This window comes from Spea bombifrons, chromosome 8 (assembly GCF_027358695.1).
Source record: "Spea bombifrons isolate aSpeBom1 chromosome 8, aSpeBom1.2.pri, whole genome shotgun sequence".
NCBI classification, from domain to species: Eukaryota; Metazoa; Chordata; class Amphibia; order Anura; family Pelobatidae; genus Spea; species Spea bombifrons.
The window spans coordinates 19,696,828-19,722,157 of record NC_071094.1 but is presented as its reverse complement, the minus strand read 5'-3'; the positions used below and the strand labels follow the sequence as shown (position 1 = coordinate 19,722,157).

At 41.7% G+C, this 25,330-nt stretch overlaps 1 protein-coding gene across 1 annotated transcript in view; it reads right to left on the bottom strand.

The window, feature by feature from the left end:
• The window catches only part of AIFM1 (apoptosis inducing factor mitochondria associated 1), a 131,431-nt gene that overhangs the window by 8,768 nt on the left and 97,333 nt on the right, over positions 1-25,330 (bottom strand). The window contains exon 16 of the mRNA XM_053473684.1: positions 5,633-5,832. Coding sequence (XP_053329659.1) covers positions 5,633-5,832 — 200 coding nt within the window. The remainder of the gene's footprint in view (positions 1-5,632; positions 5,833-25,330) is intronic.

Sequence of the window (25,330 nt, the reverse complement as noted above, 5' to 3'; positions counted from 1 at the left end):
GGACAGGCCCCTGATAAAGCAGGTCTGGTTTGTTCTCCAACCTTGGTGGGCTCTCTATGGACAGACGGATCTACTCTGGGTACCAAATCCTTTTGGGCCAGTCGGGAGCTTTTAGAATCACCCGACATCTGTCCCTCTTGATTTTCCAGAGAACTCTGGCGATGAGAGGAAGAGGGGGAAAGATATAACTCAGATTGAAGGCCCAAACCCGAGAAAAGGCATCCAGATGGCCTGCTGCTGACAGGGAATAAAACAGAGGGAGTTTCTTGTTGGCTGTTGTCGATCTCTGGAATCCCCCAGATCTTCGTGATCTGTTGAAACGTTGCATAGCTCAGGCCCCACTCTCCTTGAAGAACAGAAGTTCTGCTTAGGAAATCCGCAGTGATGGCTGAATGGTGAGAAAGATGAAATTCGGCCCACTTCCCAATCTTCTCAAGAAGACTTCCCAACTGAAGACTTCTTGTGCCTCCTTGTTTGTTCAGGAAAGCCACTACCGTGCGATTGTCCGACAGAATTCTTACTGCTTTTCCTCACAACCTGGACTGTCATGAGAGGAATGCTTTCCAAACTGCCAGAAGATCCAGCATATTGATATGAAGATGGCGCTCGTGGTTGGACTAAAAACCTTGACGGAATTCTTTGTCCATCGTCGCTTCCCAATTAGATAAACTGGCGTGGAAACGACTGTCCAAATGGGCTCGGTCCAGACCAGACCTGAACCCAGCCTTTTCGCCTGAAGCCACCATCTGAGGGAAGAACAAACGCTGGGAGGAAGAGAGACCTTTCTTGAGAGTGCCGGAATGGATCGATCCCATGACTTCAGGATGAAACACTGTAGAGGATGAATATACAGAAGGGCCCATCCAACGGCAGGCCTTGTAGATACCCTCAGTCCGAGAAGGCGCATGAGAAGCCTCAGACTGGAAAGACGTCTGGAAAGAATCAAGCGAGTAAGGCTGATAATGTTCTGAATCTTGTCCACTGGCAGAAAAATCTTTTGACACGTAATGTCTAGGATAAACCTCAGGAAGGGAATTATTCTTGCGGGAAGCAAATGGGACAAAATTGACAATGCATCCCAAACCTTGAAGCATGGAAACAGTCCTGTGGATCTGCTGAGAAAGAACATCTGGAGGACCTGCTGCCAGAAGCCAGTCGTCTAGGTATGGGCCCACCTTGATTCCTTTTTTCCTTAGGAAAGTCACAACCCCTGATAGTAGTTTCGTGAAAATTCTCGGTGCTGAAGGAAGGGCTTGGAACTGGAAGTGACGAGTCCCTAATGTAGACGGAATTGCCACCCAAAGGAACCTCTGAGAATCTTGCCTGATGGGAACATGGAGATAGACGTCTTGAAGATCGAGAGTAGCCAGGAAATCCCCTTCAGAAAGAAGTGCCATGTTGGATTTGATAGATTCCATCCTGAACTTCCTGTAAGTCACGAATCGATTTAGAAACTTGAGGTGTATGATAAGCATGAAGTCTCCTGATGGTTTGAGAACCACGAAGATGTGGGAGTAAACACCTCTTTGGAGAGCAGGCACTGGGATCAGTACTTTAGATGAGGAGGGTATGCCTCTACTACGGAAGGGTCAAAATCTGAAACCATAAGGTCTGTCACGAAACCGAGCCTGGGGTCTGGAATCTTGACCTTTGGAAGACTTGAACGGATTTGGACAGAGACGTGGTAGGGGTTTACGTTTAGGCAAGAAGTACTTATCCCCAGTAGCCTTTTCCAATAAAGTTTCCAGTTCCTTCCCAAACAGATCTTTCCCAGAAAAGGGGATCCCCCACAAATGTTGCTTGGAAGCTGAGTCTGCTGACCAGGCGTTGAGCCATAGAGCCCTTCTAGACACAACTGATAAGGCAGAGGCCCTAGCAGCCATGTGTATGGATTACATAGCTGAGACGCATAAAAAAATTAGCAGCGCTTTTCACATCTGAGATGCCACTGAGAATATCCTCTTCTCTTGTACCGCATAGGATATCATCTTCAATTTGTTGAAGCCACATAGCCCTAGCTACTGAGGCCGCTGCAATGCCTGGTTTAAAGACAGCTGCTGAGGATTCAAAAGATCTCTTAGCTGCCCCTTCTGCCTTCCTGGCCATGGGATCTGAAAAAAGAGAGGAATCTTCTAAAGAAATAGCAGATGTTCTGGTGGCTCTGGCCACTGGAGCATCAATTTTGGGTGGTGAACGGAGTTCAGATCTAGAGCGGCCCTTACTGCATTTAAAAATAATTATGCAGTGATGTTGCCCATCAGGGGAACGATTCAGTTCCAGCAAAATGTAAAAAAAAAGTCCAAAAATGATAAAAATAAAAACAAATAAAGTTTATTATTATGAGCAAGGGCTGAAATCTTCATCTTCCCAAAAATCCTGACATGGAAAGAGTTAAAATAAAATCATTTCATATACCCAAGGGGTGTCTACTTAAAAACAACAACAACAACAAAATATATATATATATATGAATGGTTTGATGGGGTAAATTGGAGAGGCTGGGTTCACAGATAGGGCATAGGAGAAAAGTAAAGTTAAAATGAAGACAGGGCATAGACACAGACTGACCAAAATGGGGGGAAAAAAGTGCACTTCCCAAATGTGACCTTTTAGCCTACAAACAACCAGACAAACCCATGCATTGGTGGTATCACTATACTCAAGAGATGTTGCTTAACACATACTTGGGTGTTTGACATATACCAGGAGCAAAAGCCAAATCGGAAGCCGAGAACAAGGTCAGAACAAGCTGGGTCAGTACCAGGAGACCACAAAAGCCAAATCAGAAGCCAAGATCAAGGTCAAGACAATCTAGGTCAAAACAGATAGAATCCAACAGATAATTGCTAGGAACAGCACAGGACCAGGAAACAAAAAAAACAGCAAAGCTGAATACACTTTAATGCAAAGGCCCGGACTGGAGGGCAGAGCAGGTATATAAAGGCAGGGCAGGTATATACAAGGCAGGGCTAATATACTAATAACGTGGCTCAGCTGTCCCAAATAATTAAACGGGTGCTCCTGTGAGGGAAGGGTGGCCACTAGTGGCTGCAGGTAGACAATAATGAATAATTATTGCATAGTGCAGGCTGGCAGAGTGGAACCCTGACAACTACAGACGATGCTTGGTATTGCGCATCGTGATCTTCGGATTGTGTGCAGCAGCCATGGAAACCCATTTCATGAAGCTCCTGACACACAGTGCACAGTGTAAAGTGGTATGACAACTTCCAAAATTAGCACATGCTGATTTTGCTTTCAGAGCCAGTTTAGTATTGTATGCTACAGAGGATATATCATTTGCACTAAGGATGCACCAATATATATCGGTGGCCGAAATATATCGGCCGAAAAGGGCCAGTCTACTTACCTGTGCGTCTCTTGTACCGGCCAGGAAAAGCAGAAGCTCAGCGGAGGCACGTGAATGCATGTCACATGACTCTGCTCCGTTCCTTCTTCCCCTGGGGGCAGGGCAACAGAAGTTGTTCATACAGAGGGAAACAGCAGGGCCCCTTTAGAAGTCTACGAGTGAGAGATCTGCAGTTCAGGTAAGGGGTGGGGGGCGGTGTATGGGCAAGTATGCGTGATTAAGGGAATGAATGAGTATCTGTGAATGAATAAGTATATGAATCAGTGTGTGTGATAGCATGGATGTGTAATGGTGTGTGTCGGGTGGATGGCATAGGTAGCATGTAATCACACTCCTATCATGTTATTGCTTTTTTTTGGTCCAATTTTGGTGTGTTAACCACACTTTTATTAAAAGTAACACACCAAAATTGGACACACAGATATATTATATATATATATATATATTTATTAATATATATTATATATATATAAACACACACCGTATTGGCTCGGATATAGGCCGCACCCTAAAAGTTTGGTGCTTTTTTAAAGAAAAAGTTTTGTAATAGATCTGCTGCCACTCTGCCCTCCCCCCGACAAGATATGCTGCCACTCTGTCCCCCCCACCCCCGAGATATGCTGCCACTCTGCCCCCCTCAGACGTTCACCAGCTGCAGCGATGCGCGTAAACAACCTCCGCTGCCGGCACGTCTGCACGTGCAGACGTACCGGCAGCGGAGGTTGTTTACGCGCGCATCGCCGCAGCCGGTGAACGTCTGCGCGATGCGCTTAGACAATCTCCCGTGCCGGGACCCCCCCCCCATTGGAAGTGCTGGCAGGGGAGGCTGTCTGAGCATATCAGAGAGTAGGATGCAGGTCCCCGGCACCGCTGCGGGGGATTAGCATCCTAACCCTGCTGCTTGCCCGGCGCCCGGAACTGCATGACCCGGGCGTTGGGCGCTAGACCCCGAATATAGGCTGCACTTTTTTCCCTCACTTTAAGTCTTTAAAGTGGGGGAAAAAAAGTGCAGCCTAAATTCAGGGAAATACGGTATGTATGTATATATATATATATATAGATAATTGTTAACAGCAATTACACTCCTATCATGATCATGATTAGTCTGCCAGTACATGCTGGAATCTGGGTATGCCTGGGCATGATAGGAGTGTGATTGCTGTTAATCATATATTTACATATATATTAATATTGTTATTGCATTTTTTCTGTCCAATTTTGGTGTGTTGCTTATTTTTTAATAAAAGTGTGGTTATGATTTTTTATTTTGTTTTAAGGAGGGGGTCATTTTCGGCCAAGTGAATCCTGAATTTTCGGTTCAGAGTTTTAATTTCGGTGCATCTCTAGTGTGCACTATACTCAGCAGCCCTGCTCTTTGAGTGTGCATGGTCTATCGCTTTGCTGATAAGCTGTTGCTACTACCACAGACACAGATTCAGTTCAGAATAACAGCACTTACAGTGGACCAGAGCAGATCTGGAAGGACAGAAACCGACTTGCGGCAAAGGTGGTATCTGATGACAATGTCATCTTTAAAGTCATGGAGCTCTTCACTACGACCCACTCTACTGACAAACTTTGTCTACTGAGACAGCATATATACTTGATTTTATACATCCGTTAACAATACGTGTGGCTGAAGCATCTAAATTCAATCATTAGGAGGGGTGTCCCAATACTCTTGTCCATATAGTTTATATATGTGTTGTAAGAATAGAAGAAAGCGGATGAAAAATGTAAGAAAGGCAAGCAAGATAAAAGAAAAAGGAAGACTGCCAAAGAAGGAGGAAAGAATCGAAGGTACGCAGAAAGCAGAGAGAAAAACAGGTTGCAAAAGTCAGGAAATCCAGAAAAGGGGTCCTTCTGTAAAGCGCTTCAGGGCCCAAAGCTCCTTAAATCTAGCCTTGATTCCGTTTGTACTACAAAACATGTTAGGTACAAAGCTCGTCTCTAACACGAGTCAAGCTGGTCCTTTTATGGACACTTAAATAATTCATTTTTACATTATGTTTTTAACTAGCATTTTTGAATGTTATATGAGGTCAAGGAAGAGCATTACCAAAACGTATGCTTTCCACAGAATCTTTTTTTTTTATCCAAAGTCTGAGACATGTTTTCAGTGGAAAGCCCTCTTTTAAATTTCAGATAACGAATACTGAGAAGCTAAATGCTTGTTCATACCAAACTGGTATGACAACTTCCAAAATTTGGGAGAAACCTTTGGTTTCTGGTAACCCCTCATAATGTCAGACATCTGTTCACCTTGCGTGCAATAGGCATTCGATTAAAGATATTCCACAGCACAATTCCCACAACTATGTTGTCCCGCAGGTAGAAAACCACTCCTTTTCCATATGATTCTTGCTGTGGTGTAGGAGCTGAAGGTGAGGAATAAGGGATCGATGGTGGTTTTTCAGTCTTCAGTAATTCTTGTATATCACTCTCAGAACGAATTCCAGTGCCTAAGGTGATGAAGATACAAAGAAAAAAATTGAAAGAAATTGTAACCATCTATACAGCACTAATACTAAGATCTCTCTGTGAACAAATGAACTACCATCTAGCTTCTGTTATCTTATGAAAAAATTAAAAAAATCAATAAACACTACTCATTGTGCCTATACATACCAATCTATCGGTAAAAAGGTATAATTAGGTGTCAAGCACTTATTACAAATAAAAATTAAAGTAATGCAGCAAACGAACCACTTCTGTGTTGTAGCCCTTAGACAAAAGTAGACTTGTTCATTCGTATTCGGGAGAATATGAAAACGAACACGAATGTTGAGTTCTCGTTGTTCAAACCGAGTACTGAATAAACGAATATGACAGCGGATCAACGTACACAAAGAAAAAGATGCACAACACGAATAATCTTTGTTTTTTCGTAAATATCTCCTAGCTAATCTCTCTGGCCCCTTCCCCCCATACAAGTCACTGCCTCTAACCTATCTTAAGTCTTTGTATTTTGGCAGGGGTTAACAGTGCAACATCCGTAGGATCGTGTCTGGGGTTAAAGGTCCATAAGATTGACTCTATTGGTCACCGGCAGGGGGCTCATCTGGTATCAACCAATGAAGAGCAGCTGGCAACCAACAGAGTCGTTCTTAAAGACCTTTACAATTTTGGCGCAATCCTACATATGTTTACGGCTGCAACTAACAATTATTTTCATAATCGATTAGTTGGCTGATTATTTTTTCGATTACAAATTCTTTAAAAATAATTTAATAAACAAAAAGGATGTTAAAAACAGATAGCAGAATAAAAAAATCTTTGAGAATAATGCAGTTCTTCTTTTCCCAGTTATGTACATTTGAGCCCAGGCTTGCCACACCGTCTCCCAGATATGCCACTCTGTCCCACCGATATTCCTTATATCCCCCCATATGCCATAGTGCCCTCTGGTATGCCTTATACCCCAGATGTGCCACTCTGCCCCCAAATATGCCTTATACCTCTTATATGCCACTCTGCCCCCCCAGATATGGCTTATACCACCAGATATGCCCCTCTGCCCCCCAAATATGCCTTATAACCCCCTTATATGCCACTCTGCCCCTCTGATATGCCTTATATCCCCAAATATGCTACTCTGCCCCCCCAATATACCTTATACCCCTATATATGCCACCATACCCCTTTATATGCCCCCCTCAGACTTACCCCCCCCGTGCTCCAGATTCCTTGGTGTCTAGTAAGGGCAGCCGGTGAACTTCTACGCGATGTGTGCAGACAACCTCTGCTCTGCTGGCCGATACTTCCGCCGGGGCTTCTATGCTGGAGCACTGGAAAGTCACGTCATGCTAGTGCTCCATCAGAGAAGCCCCGGGGGAAGTGGAGGACAGTAGCAGAGGATGTCTGCGTGCATCGCAGACGCCCGCCAGCTGTCAAAGAGTAGGATCCGGGTCCCCTGCAGCGCTGCGGGAGATCTGGATCTTAGTGTTATTATCCGACCGTTGTTTGAGGTCAGATTATAAGACAAGGGGTATTTTTCGGAGCATTTGCTTTGAAAAAACCCTCATATTATATTTGATAAAATAGATTCATCTAATCGATAATGAAATTCGTTCACAACGATTTTCATTAACTTTTATATCGATTAGTTGTTGAAGCCCTACGGATGTTACAATGTTAACCCGTATTAACCTCTGCTAGAAAACCGGCAGAAAATGAAAAGAGAAAAATGAATACGAAGAACGTATATGAATATTCTCCCGAAGCAAACATGGGAAGCAGAATACAAAGATTCCCCCCCCCCCCCGAAGACGCCCAAGTCTAGACAAAAGCCAGCTCCCAGGTCTTGACAAATGTATTAAAACATTAAGAATAAATCAACAGGGACTTTAATGGCATTATATTCTAAATAAATATATATTAATATAAAGGCCCTCCTTTGCAGCTAACTCCCATCACTTTAGGCTGAACCAGGCACTTCCATCACATGTGCTTAATTATTTCTAACACTCTCACAATGTTTCCTTATCTTTCCTGTCTGTCCCCTAGCAGCCCCTCTTCCGCCACCTTTTATTCTGTCTTAGTTTGTTTTGGCTCCTCCTCATCTGACGTTCATGCTCACACGCACTTACACAGGGACGTTCATGATTACACTTACATTAATCCTCACATGCATTCAAACATGCATGCATTCAAAGATACATACTTCCCCCTGCACCCCCTTACTGCTCCTGCAGCTTTAGGTCTGGCTGCTCACACACTGTCTGAGCAGCCTCTGGTTCAAGCAGGGTCACGTGACCCTGATACATTTCACCCCATGCCAGCTCAAAATTGTTTAAAAAGAGCCCTTCCGACCTGGGTTGAACTGGACCAGGTCGGAAGGGCCCTTTTTGAAGAATTTCTAAATGCCACGGGGAGACAGGAACAAGCGGTTGCTCTAGGACCACTGTAGTTACGCCACTGTTTGGGCCAGTTAGCATGAGATCTAGGATCTCTCCTTAATGTTCCCTGCTCCTGCAGACCTCACTCCGGCCCTTGCAGGCCCTCGGTCTGGGCCTGATGGGTCGGGTTGCCCCTATCTCCACCATAACTTTTGTTATGTGTAAATCTACAACAAAAACTATAGAAGATTTATTCAATTTTATTCTAGAAAAAAGTTTTAGGCAATCAAATGTGGAGATAATCTGCCCAATGGGCTCCAACAAAACAGAGAGATTGAACTATAAATCTTTGAACTCATAACAATCTGGATTTAATATGCTGTAGTACTAATGATATGTAGATAAAAGAAATTGAACTGAAAGGTAATTTAATTCTGACCGATAATAGAAATTACAAAAAACTGACTTAACTAAAATGTAATATCCCAAAAGGTATGGTTTTTCTTAATTTTTTGATTGAAAAAAAGCTACAGAAGCCAATTTAAACAAATACAGTGGCAGAAGATACCATATTTGCCATTAATATATTGAAAAACAGATTGAATATAATCATTTGGCGATAAGGAAAGGCATGCAAGTATCACAAATGTCCACAATTTTGCCATCACAAACCATTAGTCTAGATTTAGAGGTGTACTTGTACATAGAATGGTTTGGTGTTCTGGTAGGGTCCAATTAATTCCACTGACTAGACTATAACCAGGCCAACTTTTTGTTTTAATAGAAGGCCGACATGAAAGATAAATGCATGAGGTGAGAGATTTGATTCAATTTTACATTTTAAAAAATTATGAAATCCCTGCCATACATGAGCATCTCCAGCATTTACTGGATGCAGTTTATCAGATTTTATGGATTTTTATTGGAACCATGTAACAATTATGAATTATCTTACAATAAAGTTCACAAATATTCATACAATGCTCCACTTTCCTTGTGCTTAACAGGACATTGGATGCATAAACAAACCCAACAAATCACACAACCAATTTCCAATTTCCATTTTTCAAATGTTTTAGGTTTACTTATTTCCTCCTTGTTCTCTACAATATTTCAAATCCTATAAAGTAAACCATCCTTATTATGACATTCTATAAAGCTATCAAATGATGTATAAGGCATTAAAAAATTAACCTCAAGAAAACTTTTAATTCTAATATAGGAAATCTATAATTTCCCTGTAAATTTCCAAAACTCAAGACGGAATGGGAAAAAAACCAAATCAGAGAGTTTGTGTAATCCAAGTGTAATCCATCTTTTTAAATATTCTCTTATTAAGAAGTGTAGTAAAATTAATGGAGTAAAATATGTCAGAGTGTGATGAAGACATCGGCTTTTTAAATGTAAGCATGGATTTAGGCTAGATTTCCACTTGGTTTTTTTTTTTGCTAAAAACCATAAAAACGCCAATAGCGCCACCTGGCGTTTTTTTTAGTGAAAAACGGCTGCAGCCAGATGTTAGCTGTTCTTCAATAGGAAATCGCAAAATGCCATTTCCACTTGGCGTTTTTCTGTTTGGCGTTTTTCTGTTTGGCGTTTTTTCAGTCCTCTTTGGCGTTTTTCTGCTTTTTTGGGCTCTGTGGCAGTTTTTCAAAATCGCAGCATGTTGACACTCTGGCGTTTTTTGCAAGAAATCTTGGCGTTTTTCTCCAATAGAAGTCTATGGGAGAGAAAAAACGCCATGAAAAAGCCATGTGGGTTTATTGCCTTGGCGTTTTTTATGGCGTTTTTTCCACAGTTACAATGCAGAGGATGGACCCAGTATCTGTGTGTCCTACGAGAAATAGGCTGAAAACAAACAGTTTCACACAAAACAAAGTCCTGGACTGGTTCATATTGAATTTTACACCATTTGGAACAAACATGCCATTACAAACAAACATACCCAACGCATCAACTGGATCCTGCGTGCCAAAAGCAACAGCAAACAATTTGCACCATCATTTCGGGCCAATCTTCCCAGAGGAGCAGACATTCGGAATAAAGCATGCCTTACAAACCACAGAAAAGAGACAAAAGGGTCTACCAAGTAAATGACATCAGGAGAGGGCAGATACTTGCCATTTATCCTAATCCCTTTTAGCTGGGTGAAACTTCTAACTTGTAAAGGCTGGAAAAACTGCCTAAGGTCAAAAAAAGCAATTTCCACAGAAAGGCTAAAACGCCAGAAAAAACTCCAGAAAAAACGCCAAAACGCAGGTAAATGCAGTGGCAGTTTTCTTGGCGTTTTTCCTGGCGTTTTTCATCAAGAAAAAAAAACGCAGGACAAAAACCCAAGTGGAAACCTAGCCTCAAAGTGGTCTGAAATAAGATTATATGTATCTAAATCTTCCAATCTAATCCATATACAGTGAAAATTAACTCTTTAAGGACCGGATTTATTTTTTCTTTTTGTACCCTTTGGGACCGAGGAACACTTTTGCGGTGCTTGTGTTCAGCTGTAATTTTCTCCTCACCCACACAGGTTATATATTGGGGTTTTTTTCAGCACAAGATGGGCTTTCTTATTATTATTAATAAGATTGATCATATCATCTTACTTACTATAAAAAATAAATATAAAAAAACGGTGAAAATTAAAAAAAAAAACAAAAAAAACTTATGACTTTTCTTTTAAAAATCTTTTACTCACCTACAAAATGAAGTAAAAAAACTAGCTAAATAGATTCTACTATTTGTCCTGAGTTTAGAAACACCCAATGTTTTTATGGGTTTTTTTTGCTGTTTTTTTGTAAGTTATAGGGCAATAAGTTTCATGATTTCCAAACCTTTTTTTTTCCAAATCTGGAAATTTACTTCAATTTACCCCATCAAAATAAACACCTCAGGGTATTTCAAATGCTGGTATTTTAACCCTTTGCATGCACTAATTATACAACCACACTTTGTCAAACTTTGTAATAGTAATTGCAATTGCAACCCTTTATCTCCTCTTTGAAACATCTTTGAAGCTGGCCAATGTAATTTACCCCATCAAACCATATATTTTTTAAAACTAGACACCCCAAAGTATTTCAAATGCTGGTATTTTAACCCTTTTATGCATGAGATTCTACCACCTGCTTTTGCCAATGTTTGTGGTAGTAATTTTTTTTTGTATTTTTTTCACACAAATTGTACTTCAGGAATGAATTCATAGCTCCTGGTATGCATCACTATCAAACACCACCCCAATATGTGTTCAGCATCATCTCCCAAGTGCAGTGATACCCCACATGCATGGGTTTTGTCGGGTTGTTTGAGATTTAAAATGCTACATTTGAGAAGTGCGCTTTCTCTCTCCATTTTGGTCTGTGCCTATGCCAATTTACCCCATCAAACCATTCATTTTTTATTAAATTAGACACCCCTTGGATATTTGAAATGCTTTTATTTTAACTCTTTCTATGTTGAGATTTTTGAGAAGATAAAGTGCTAATTTTAGCACTTGCTCAAAATAATAAATTTTATTTTTTATTTTAGTTATTTTATTCTTTTTTGGACTTTTTTTTTTTTTTTTTTTTTTTACATTTTGCTGTTACTGGATGGTTCCTCTGGTGACATCACTGCATAATTATTTTTAAATGTTAGCATTTTTTTTCCATGATTTTTTTTTATTATTATTTTTTTTATATTTTACTAATCACATTAGAAAGCTGGGCTCCAATGACCCTCCTCCATTGCCTGGAGAGACTCCCCTGAGGATTCTTTTCAACTTCATTGTATTTTTTAATTGGGAATTTACTGAAACAAATTTAATACATTACTCAAAAACTATCTCTAATCTGCTCTGCTTCAATCTCTTTCTTCATGAAGTTGAAGGTTTAAACTTATTCTATGAAACCCAACATCAATGCAATCAATACTTTCAATTTGACCAATACTTATGTTAACACATCACGTTGGATTTACATGAAAATAGAGGTGCACCGATATATAAGTGGCCGAAATATATCGTCCGAAAAGGGCATTATCGGCAAAATGTTGAAACCAAAAAAACGTCCGAAAATAATCATCTGCAGGGACTGGGCTGCTTAATTGTGCGTTGGTCGCACAGTGTGCGAGCAGCGTCTCTTGTACCGGCCAGGAAAACCAGGAACTCATCGGAGTCATGTGAATGCACATCACATGACTCTGCTCCATTCCTTCTTCCACTGGGGGCGGGGCCAGAGAAGTTGCTTGTACAGCCGGGACCCTGCAGAAGTCTGTGACTGAGAGATCTGCAGGTCAGGTTAGGGGGTGGGGGAAGGTGTATCAGCAAGTATGTGTGATAAAGGGAATGAATGAGTATATGAATGTTTGTAAATGAGTGTGTGTGATAGCATGGATGTGTAAGTGTGGGGGGATAGCATGGCATAGGGAGCCTGTATTCACACTGCTATCATGCCCAGGTTCTAGCATGTACTGGCTGCCTGGGCATGATAGGAGTGTGATTGCTGTTAGCAATTATATATATATGATTTTTTTGGTCCAAATTTGGTGTGTTAACCACACTATTAATAAAAGTAAGTAACACACCAAAATTGGACAGAAAAAACAATAACAATATCAATATATATATATGATTAACAGCAATCACACTCCTATCATGCCAAGTCAGCCAGTACATGCTGGAATCTGGGTATGCCTGGGCATGAAAGGAGTGTGATTGCTGTTAATTATATATTACATATCTTAATGTTATTGTGTTTTTGTCTAATTTTGGTGTGTTACTTTTAAGAAAAGTGTGGCTATTTTTTCTTTTTTTAAAGGTTTTTTTAAAGGGAATCCTGAAATTTCAGTTTCGGTCCCGAATTTTCATTTTGGTGCATCCCTACGAAAATATATAATTCAGTAAAAGTAAAGTTATTTGTCTACGGTAATACAGAATGTTATGTGAGCTATAATAAAACCAGTGAAAATTAAAAAAAGTTGGGATGAGTTGTAAATTGTATCCATATCTTCCAGTTCATAGAAAACTAAAAATAACTTATGAATTATGATTCATAACCAAACTTTCTTTACAGTGCTACTTAGCTATTGATTCATATTTTAAATGCAAGTAAATGTAAACAAGTATATTTATTACATCACCAACCCCAGTGTGGAATCCTTGTTTATATGGATTTTTTTTTATCTCTTAGTCATGAATCTTCACCCCATGTTTAGGCAAACAATATAGAAACATAAAAGTGCTCATGCCGTTGTACAGATCACTGGTGAGACCTCACTTGGAGTATTGTGTACAGTACTGGAGACCGTATCTCCAGAAGGATATAGATATGTTGGAGAGAGTTCAGAGAAGGGCTACTAAAATGGATCATGGATTACAGGATAAACCTTACCAGGACAGGTTAAAGGATCTTAACATATACAACCTGGAAGAAAGACGTGACGGGGGGGGGGGGATATGAAAGAAACATTTAAATACTTATAGGGAATCAACAACATAAAAGGAGAGTTTATTTAAAAGGAGAAATACTACCACAACAAGAGGACATAGTCATAAGCTAGAGGCAGAGGCGTATCTAGGGTATGGCACCTATTGCTCGTGCCATAGGCACCATACGAAAAGGGGGCACCAGTGAGCGGCTTTTAAATGCCGTCTTTTTTTTTGGATGTGGAGGAGAGGGGCACCTAGCAACCGCTCGGTGCCCCTCATTCTCCTCCACGAGGCCTCTACCTCCGTCCCGGTGCCGGCATTTCACGCTGAGCGCCGTAATATGACGTCATATTTCGGCACTCAGCAGTGAATCAGCGGGCACCAGCGAGCGGCTTTTAAATGATGTCTTTTTTTTTTTTTGATGCGGAGGAGAGAGAGGGGCGCCGTTCTTGCCTGCATCAAAAAAAAAAAAAAAAAGACAGTGTTTAAAAGCCGCTCACTGGTGCCCGCTGCTTCACTGCTGAGCGCCGAAATATGACAGCATGTTACGGCGCTCAGCAGTGAAGCAGCGGGCACTGCAGCAGTGTAGGAAGACAGAAGCCTCGTGCTCCTGTCGCTGGACCTCAAGGTGAGAGAACTACAAAGGGGGAGAGGGTCGATAGTGAGTACGGGGAGGGGTTAGAAAGTGATAAGGGAGGGAGAGGGATTAGAAAGTGATAAGGGAATTAGAGGGGGTAGATAGTGAGAAAGGGGGAGAGGGGATAGATATTGAGGAAGAGGGTAGTAGGGAAAGGGGAGGGAAAGGGGTTAGAAAGTGACAAGGGTGAGTGAATGAGGGAGAGCATGAGTTAATATGTGGATGAATAGTCTGAATGAGGGAGAGCATGAGTTGTCTGAATGGGGGAGAGCATGAGTTAATATGGGGATGAGTTGTCTGAATGAGGGAGAGCATGAGTTACATAGTTACATAGGCTGAAAAAAGACATGCGTCCATCAAGTTCAGCCTTTCCTATATCTGTTAATTTGTTGCTGTTTGATCCAAAAGAAGGCAAAAAACCCCGGCTTCGCTCTTTCCAATTTTGCACTAACCAGGGAAAAAATTCATTCTTGACCCCAAAATGGCAGTCAGATTTCTCCTTGGATCAATAAGCTGTTTCCACATAATTAAAGATTATATCCCCGAATATTATGTTTTTCCAGGTATCCATCCAGTTAATATGGGGATGAATTATCTGAATGAGGGAGAGCATGAGTTAATGTGTGGATGAACTGTCTGAATAAGGGAGAGCATGAGTTAACGTGTGGATGAGTTGTCTGAATGAGGGAGAGCATGTGTTAATGTGTGGATGAGTTGTCTGAATAAAAGTGTGAATTAGTGAATGACTGTAAAAGTGATTGTGTGTATCATAGATGTATAATTGTGAAAGGGCAAAGATGGCACTAGCAGAAGGTTTGAGCCTTGGGGACCAAGATGGCACAGGCAGGGTGTATATGGGACAAAGATGGCACAGCCCAGACTGTTTGGGGACAAAGATGGCAAATCTTATGTGTGTTATCTGGGTGCTGGTCAGGTTCTATGTGGGCAGTGTGGACGCCAGGTCTGGCTTTGGGGTGTGCAACCTGTGATGTATGTCTGCAATTTAGGGGGTTTTAAATATACCTTTTAATGCCATGTTTTTATGTGAATTCCAATTGATCTATACCTGCAAAGCTGGGTTTTTGTGTTATACTGTAGATCCATATCTGCTATGCTATATTTCCATACATTATTTATGTATACCTGCAGATACAGGGTTAATATGTCTTATTCAGTTGATTAATACCTGCAATGCTGTTTCCATGTATTTATTTGATCTCTACTTGTGATGCTTCGTTTCATATATTATTATTGTATACCTGCAAATACAGGATTTGTATGTCTGATTCTGTTTATTTGATATATACCTTCAGTGCTGAGATCACAAGTGAATTTCAATTGATCTGGGTTTGTGTCTATACCTGCTATCGGCAGCAGGGACTAATATTTATATATATATATGGGAAGCAGGAACTAATAAATGGGTTTTAGATATTTGGACAGGGGCGCAATTTCAGTGCTTGCCATAGGCGCTATTTTCAGTAGATACGCCTCTGGCTAGAGGGGCAAAGGTTTAATGGTAACATCAGGAAATATTACTACGGAAAGGGTAGTGGACGCATGGAATAGCCTTCCAGCAGAAGTGATAGATGTTAATACAGTAAGGGCAGGTACCAAGGAAAGTACTCAGAGGTTGGACAGACCGGATGGGCCTAATGGTTTTTATCTGCCGTCGCTTTCTATGTTACTGTACACAATACTCTAAGTCACCTGTGCTCTCTACAAAGGCATAAGCACTTCCCACTTTATTCTGATAATACCTCTCACTATACAACCTAGCATTTCCTGCTGCACTAACGCATTGTCTACCTACCTTTAAATCCTCTGAAATAATCACCCCTAAATCCCTTTTCTCACATGTTGAGGTTAGGACAGTATCACATATTTTATACTCTGCCCTTGGGTATTTGTGCCCTAGATACATTACTTTGCATGTATCCTCATTAAATGCCAGTTGCAACAACTCTGACCATTTAAACAGTTTACCTAAATCATTTGGCTTATTCCTCCAGTAACATCAACCTGTTGCAAATTTTTGTGTCGTCAGCAAAAAGACATACCTTGCCATCAAGACCACCTGCAATATGAAATAATATTAAAGAGAATGGGTCCAAGTATAGATCCCTGAGGTACTCCACTGTTTTCTGTCACTCAGCCACTGCCTAATCCATTCAACAATATTGGGATATAAACTCAGAGATTGCAGTTTATTTATGTCTTCTATGTGGGAATATGTGGGAGTCAAAGGCCTTACTCAAATCCAGATATGCAAATCTATAAGATTAGTTTGGCACGATCTTCCTAAAGTAAATCCATGTTGTTTTCGATCTTGAAAACCAGGTGACGTCAGATGTTCAACAATCCTATCCTTTAACATAGTTTCCATTAATTTCCCCACTATAGATGTAAGACTTACTGGCCTGTAGTTACCAAACTCCTCCCAACTGCCTTTTTGTGAACTGGCACAACATTTGCTTACTTCCATTCCTCTGGGACGACTCACGTTAACAATGATTCATTACATAAATCTGTTAATGGTTTTGCTAGTATACCACCAAGCTCTTTTAATAACTTGGGGTGTATCCCATCAGGCCCCATAGACTTATTTCTCTTTAATCTCTTCTTTAGCCAGATGTTTCTTAAATTCTATTCCTACACAAGATTTATTTCTAAATGTTGAAACATCATTTCTAGGCCCGTCAGCGTATTTTGGATCTGTTAATTTATATAATTCGTAAATTCTTTCAAAGAGCTAGAGGCCCGGTTGTTTCTCTACATATCTACACAGGAAGCCTTTAAGGAATTTGGCTAAATGTGAATTAAGTACAGTTTTAGGGATACCCCTGATTTTTTTCTACTGCATTTGTCCTTTCAGTTGGCCATTTTATTTAAGTTTCGTAAGCTTTGTTTCAAATTTTCATATTTCCAATGTATTTTCAAGTGATAATGACAAAGCGAGCAGCGGCTTTGCAGCATCCACGGAAGCCTCACAAGTGAGGATGACCATGGATTCGGGGAGGAAAGCCCTCCCCGGAAGAAAAATTGCCGATGCCGCACCGATCATCAAAGATCGCGGCGGCGCCCGGCTTAAACAGCTTAGGAAGAGATCAAAATCGTTTTAGCCAAGGGCTGCCCTCCCCGGATCCACGGTCAGCCTCACTTGTGAGGCTTCCGTGGACGCTGCAAAGCCGCCGATCGCGGCGATAACGCCGCGATCGCGGCGATGCAGCTATATAACGGCAGCCCGTACATGTACGGGCATTGTCGTTAACCCGTTGCACGGCAACCCCGTACATGTACGGGGATTGTCGTTAAGGGGTTAATATAACTGCTCTGTATTGTAAACTATTTGCTATACATGAACTATGGGTGTATTGGTCTTGGAATCAGAACAATTAATGTCACCCTATACTGTAAGGATCTGGATTTGCATTATGTGGAACAAGGTCCTTCTTTTACCTAAATTAACCCCTTAATGACAAGACTGTTTCTTACTCGTAGTACATATCCTATTTCAGGTGTCTGAAGCCGGCCAATACAACTTACCCCATCAAACCAAACAGGCCCGGACTGGGACAAAAAATAGGCCCGGGCATTTAAGCCTGAGCAGCCCATATTTATTTATTTATTGTTAAAGCCCACCCTTCATGTACCATCTTTGCATTTAATCATTCAGACAAATCATTAACACATTCATTAATGCAGTCTCACAAATCAAGCAATTCATCCTCACATGAATTCATTGTCATACGCATTCACACAATTCATCCACACATTTATTCATTAATTCTCATACGCATTCACACTACCCCCTCTCTTCATCTTATCTGCCCCTTCTCACTATGTAACCCCCTTCCCCACTTCTCAATATGTACTGCCTCTATCTATCCCCTCTCCCCCTTTCTCACTATCTAACCCCCATCTGCCCCTTTTCACTGCACCCCCCTCCCTCACCCTACTTACCTTGTTGCCGGAGCAAGCAGCAACTGCGACCGGGCCCGCGGCAGGGCAGGATTGACTTAGGGGCTGATGTAGCTGCAGCTCCAGGCCCCCACCTTAAAATAGGCCCAGTCAGGACCGGACTGACTGGTCCTATATGGCCGCATTAACGCAGAGCCCCTTAAGCCCGCCGCAACTACCCCCCCTCCTAACTATCTACCCTCTCCCTCTTTGAAGTTCACTTACCTTTCAGGAGTCCTGTGGTGGGGGTGCAAGGCCTCTGCCTCCCAGCTCTGCCACTGTATGGAACAGTATAGAGTGATGGGGGTTATGATGTACTTTTAGAGCATAATTAGATCATGAAAAAGACATTGGAAATGGTACAGCATAACACCCATCACTCTCACGCACTTACCAATGCACACATACGCCAATCCACACACATACGCCAATCCACACACATACACCAATCCACACACATACACCAATCCACACACATATACCAATCCACACACATATACCAATCCACACATACACCAATCCACACATACACCAATCCACACATACACCAATCCACACATACACACCAATCCACACGTATACCAATCCACACACATATACCAATCCACACACACATACCAATCCACACACACATACCAATCCACACACATACACCAATCCACACACATACACCAATCCACACACATATACCAATCCACACACATATACCAATCCACACACACATACCAATCCACACACATACACCAATCCACACACATATACCAATCCACACACATATACCAATCCACACACACATACCAATCCACACATATATACCAATCCACACATATATACTGATCCACACATATATACTGATCCACACATATATATACTGATCCACACACATACCAATCCACTCTCACTTAATGCTTTCCTACCTTTCCTTTCTTCTTTCAGCTTCTTTTCCTCTTCTTCAGTTCTTCTGTCTTCTTCCTGGTTCAGAGGGCACGGACAGCGGTGGGCGCGGCTTCAGTGTTGTGCGCCGGGATCTGAAAACAAACCCCGGCGCACAACAGCTGTTGCCGCGCGGATCACAAGGGAGCGGTATCGGAGGTTTTTAACAGACCTCCGGCTCCCTTGAGTGATTTTAAGCCGGGTTGAACCCGGCTTAAAATCACTCAAGGGAACCGGAGGTCTGTTAAAGACCTCCGATACCGCTCCCTTGCGAGCCTGCTCCTCCAGCGGCGGACATTACTGTCCGTCTCTGGAGGGGTGCCGGGTGCCGCAAGTTGGCACCCCCTGATGAGCGGCCGCCCCCTGGAGTGTGGCGGCTGCGCCCTGTGCGGTCGCACACCCCAAAGGTCGGCCCTGCCCTAAGGGGCCGGGAAGCCCCCACCAGGGCCGTCCTTAGGGGTCTGCGGCCGCACAGGATTTAAATTAAAACATCGGGGTTTTTTTTTCCAACTTTATTTAACATCCTCCATGTTAAATAAAGTAAAAAAAAACCCGATGTTTTAATTTAAGCCCTGTGCGGCCGCAGACCCGTAAGGCCGGCCTTGGTGGGGACTTCCCGGCCCCTTAGAGTGGCGGACCCGGTCGCAGTTGGTAGGGTAGGGGCCTGGAGCTGCAGCTCCATCAGCCCCTAAGTCAATGCGGCCCTGCCGTGGCCCGGCCCACCGGGCAAATGCCCGGTGTGCCCGATGGCCAGTCCGGGCCTGAAACCAAATATTTTTGAAAACTAGACACCCCAAGGTATTTGAAATGCTGGTGTTTTAACCCTTTCCATGTACTAATTTTACTACCAGCCTTTGTCAAACTTTATGGTAGTAAATGTTTGTATATGTCCGTGTCAAACAACACCCCAATATGTGTTCAGTAACATCTCCTGAGCGTGGTGATACCCCACATGCATGGGTTTGTTGGGTTATTTGGAAGGTAAAAGGCCACCTTTGTGAGGTATGTATTTTTTTGACATCTAGCATCTGGTCAGTCTGTGCCCACGTCCCATATTTGGGACATCTTTGAAGTCGGCCAATTCAATTTACCCCATCAAATCATATTTTTTAAAACTAGGCACCCTATGGGCATTTATAATGCCAATATTTTAACTCTTTCCATGCGGAAATTTTTGTGAAGCTATAGCGTGAATTATAGGACTTGCTCATAAAAAAACGTATTCTTGTTTATTTTTTGGTGACAGTGGGGAATTTGTACATGTTACCATATTTTTTTTAAACTTTTTTTTTTATTTAATTTTTTTTTACTTATCTCGCTGATTAGTGAGCTGGGCTCCATTGACCTTGCATGGTTGAGTGCAGTACCTGCGTTCAACCTGCAGGAGGAGCTCGAGGGTTCTCAAGAGGGTCTGGATAGACCCTCTGTGAACTCATTCATTTTTCTATTGTTGACGCCATCTTGTGACAGCAACGTTATTTGCATGATGGCACTTGTGGTTACTCTTCGGAGCAATCACAAGGCTATCTGGGTAGGGGGGTTGTGTTGCTACATGCCTTGATACCAACGCATGTCAGCAACACCGTTTATGCTTAGGATTGATTCCGATCACTTCCTAAGCTGTTTTAGCGGCCATCTTTCTTCCGAGAGGGCTTTCCTCCCCGGATCCACGGTCAGCCTCACTTGTGCATGTACGGGCTTTGACGTTACCACGTTGCACTGCAAGCCCGTACATGTATGGGCTTTGTTGTTAAGGGGTTAAAAGGATGATAAAGCTTATGATTTTTTTTTTTTCTGCAGAAAGGCTTGTTGAACTTCCTGACATTTTGGCTATGGGATTTTGCTTGTGCAGAGTGGAGTGGGGATTGCCCCAGATCTGCCCTGAGAAAGGTAGCATGAGGAAATGTTTGTGTGGAAATTAGTTTTTGATAAATGCAGATTGCTGCTTCCAGGCCGGCGTGACATAACCTTTCGGTGCTCCATCATACAGCGGTCATAAGCGCAACTGCAAGAGATTTTGCCTCACCCAAGATGGGGGAGTCCTTTAAAAAAAATTAAACAAGTTTATTCTTAGAACTCTGTAGGTTGAATACAGGTACTGCATCCAATCATGCAAGTCAATGGAGCCCAGCCTGCTAATCACAATGTGATTAGTAAAATAAGTAAAAAAAATAAAGAAAAGTTTATTTTTATGAGCAAGTCCTAAAATTAGTGTTATATGTTTACAAAAATTCTCTCATGGAAAGAGTTAAAAAAAAACTGACATTTTAAATGCTCATGGGAGGTCATCATGTATGATTTGATCGGGCAAATCGAATTGGCCAGACATACTCACAGACTGACCAGATGTCCAAATATCTAAAAAATGCATACCTTGCAAGGTGGCCTTTTACATCTTAAATAACCTGACAAATCCATGTGTGTGGGGGTATCACTGTACTCGGGTGTTGCTGAACACATATTGGGGTGTTGTGTGACATATACCAAGAGTGGTAAATTCATACCTAAAATACAATTTGTGTGAAAAAAAAAATAAAAAAAATACCACCACAAATTTTAACAAAGGCTGGTGGTAAAATTAGCTCATGGAAAGGGATAAAATACCCTAGGGTGTCTAGTGTTCAAACATATATGGTTTGATGGGTTAAATTGAATTGGCCAGCTTCAAAGACGTCCCAAAAAGTACATGGGGGCACGATGACTACAAGTCAAAATTTACAAACCGCACACTTTCCAAATGTTGCCTTTTAGCCCCAAAACTACCCAGCAAACCCATACATGGGTATTACTGTACTCATGAGATTGAACACATATTGGGGTGTTTGGCAGCAAAATGTACCAGGAGCTGTAAAATGTGTTTAAAAAAAAATACTACCCCAAAGACTGGTGGTAGAATTAGTGCATGGAAAGTGTTGAAATCCCATCACTGATGGTTTGATGAGGTAAATTGCTCTGACCAGCTTCAAAGGTGTCCCAAGTAGCACATGGGGGCAGAATGACCCAGAATGAAAAACAAAAACTAAAAAAACTCATAAGAAAATTAGGTATTTTAAACTCAGGATGGACAAACAATAGAAGTTTCATTGACTTTTATAGATAAGTAAAATAAGTAAAGTCAGAAAAAAACCTTTTTTCCTCAATTTTTCACCATATTCTATACTTTTTCTTAACAGTAAATTATATGATACAAACAAAACAATGATATCTAAAGAAAGCCCTTCTTGTCCTGAAGAAAATTACAGCTAAACACGAGCCAATGTCGCAAGGATGATATCTCTCTGGAATGAGACCTGACAGATTTCTAATGAGTCCACTGAAAAAAGAAATCTCCAATCTAGGAATATTTAAGATAATAACTAAAGACTCTAGTTTATACAAAATCGCAAAAGTAAATAAGGTTTCTCAGATAAAAGTATACTTAGCAAACATAAACTTTCAGAAATTAACACAAGATCAGAAAGATCTCCTTAAATCCGACTTCTCCGAACAAGAAATAAACATCAGGGTTGTGGGGCCACATACCAGGGCCCTGACACAGCAGCGGATGTTTTCCAGAAGAAAACAGAACTTGGTAATATCCTGCAAGCACCCTGGAGCAGGCATGAGACATAGCTCTACAGAGAAATGTGCAGGATGCTGCAGGCTGGGAGTAGGGAAGCTAAGCAGAGTAATAGCACTGGGAAAAGAGAAACATAACAAGCAAGGGGACTCAGTGAGCAAGGGGGCAGAGCAAGAAACACGGAGACCGGGCAAGAAACATAGCAAGCGAGAAAACATGGGAAACTGAATAAAGCATAACCAACAAAGCCAAACAAAGAATACACAGAACACAGACCAGACAAGACATACATGGTACAGGACACAACAGAGGACAGGGAACAAATCAAGGAAAACAAGTGATGGAGTGGGGAGCCGAGATCCTCAGACGGGTCTCCTTTAAGCAAGGATAGGATATTTTAACTGGGACATGGGGAGAGGAGAGATGAACTGAGATCCTCGGATGATTAAGGGAAAAGAGGGCAAAGGTACATAACATACAGACACACAAAGATACAGGACTAGCCTAGGACTATATAACAACAATTGGAGATTCAGTCACATCATATGGCTATATGCATGACTGGGCAGTAAACTTAAATGGTTACACGTTATTTAGGAAAGATAGAAAAAGCAAGAAGGGTAGTGGAGTATGTTTGTATGTTAACAATGAGCTAAATTCTAATATTAAGCAACTAGAATGTGACAAGGAAAATGTGGAAGCTTTATGGGTAGATATCAGCTTGGGGCAAAAAAAAGGAAATCAACTACTGGTTGGGATATGTTATGAACCACCTAATGTTAATACTGATGAGGAAGAACAGTTGTTAGAGCAAATTGAGAAAGCGGCACATCTGGGTAACACGTTAATTATTGGAGATTTTAATTACCCGGACATAAATTGGAATAGAGGGACTAGTAGTTCTGCAAGGGGATTCAGGTTTTTGAACCTGTTAAATGACACCTTCATGTCACAACTGGTACAAGCACCAACTAGAAATTATTCTTGTCTGGATCTTGTTATAACAAACAATGTTGATCTACTGTCAAACATTCAAGTGGGGGAGAACTTGGGTAATAGTGATCACGATATGGTGTCTTTTGAAATAAACTAAAAAAAAAAAATTCCATACGATAAGGGCGGCTTTACAACATATTGACTGGCATAAACCCTTTAGTGATAAAAACACTGAGGAAAAATGGAGTATCTTAAAACAAATATTAGAAAGGTGCACTTCTCAGTATGTACCACTGGGTAATAAATATAAAAGAAACAGATTGAAACCAATGTGGCTTAGCAGGGAAGTAAACCAACAAATTAAAAATAAGAAAAGGGCTTTTAAAGCCTTTAAATCAAACAAATCAGAAGCATCTTATAAAACAGGGGTGTCCAAGTTTTTTCTGCAGTGGGCCACTTCATCAGAATTGTATACGTGCGCGGGCCGCACTCATTTTTCACTGTGACAAAAAATATGGCCTTTAATAAAATATGCAGATTAAAATAAAGTAAATAACACAAAACCTTAACTCTTCCTCTCACTGATTTCTGGGCCTAGAAAGTTTTGCGACTACAAATTCAGGATTCCCTAGATTTATTCTAGGGATGAACTAAAATGAAAATTCTGGACCAAAACATTCAGGGTTCACTTAGCCAAAACCGAAAATGACCCCCACCTTTAAAAATAATAATAAAAACTCACATTTTTAATAAAAGTAGATAACACACAATTGGACAAAATTAGCAATATGACTTGGCAACCAGTAAATGCTGGCAACCCATGCAACCAGTAAATGCTGATACCTAGGCATGATGGGACTGTGCTCGCTGTGATTGCTGTTAGCAATCACACTCCTATCATGCCAAGTCAGCCAGTACATGCTGGTACAGGGTGGCTGTAAGTGATGTGCAGACCCCATACTGCTGGCAGCATCACTACACAAGGGGGGCAGCTAGCTAGGTTTCAGCATGTACTGGCTGACTTGGCATGATAGGAGTGTGATTGCTAACAGTAGTCACAGTCCCATCATGCCTAGGTTCCAGCACTTACACATCCATCCAGTAAATACTGGAACCTAGGCATTATGAGACTGTGATTGCTGTTAGCAATCACACTCCTATCATGCCAAGTCAGCCAGTACATGCTGGTACAGGGTGGCTGTAAGTGCAGACCCCATACTGCTGGCAGCATCAATACACAAGGGGGGCAGCTGGCCAGGTTTCAGCATGTACTGGCTGACTTGGCATGATAGGAGTGTGATTGCTAACAGCCATCACAGTCCCATCATGCCTAGGTTCCAGCACTTACACATCCATGCTATCACACACACACACACACACACACACACTCATTTATTCATATAATCATTCATTCACAGATTCATTCCCTCAATCACACACACTCATTCAAACACCCTCCCCACCTCCTTACCTGCAAGGCAGCTCCTCGATGCCGCTTACAGACTTCAGCAGGGGGCGCGGCCTCCCTCTGCCTTCTCTGCTAAAGCACAGAGGAAGTAGGATGTCACGTGAACTCCGCTTCCTCTGTGTGCAGTCCAGAAGACCCTCCCACAAGTAAGTAGCTGGGCTTGAGGTGCGGCTCGCGTAAGATCGGTTGCCCTGGCTGCCGATCTTACGCGGGCAGCACCTCGAGGTC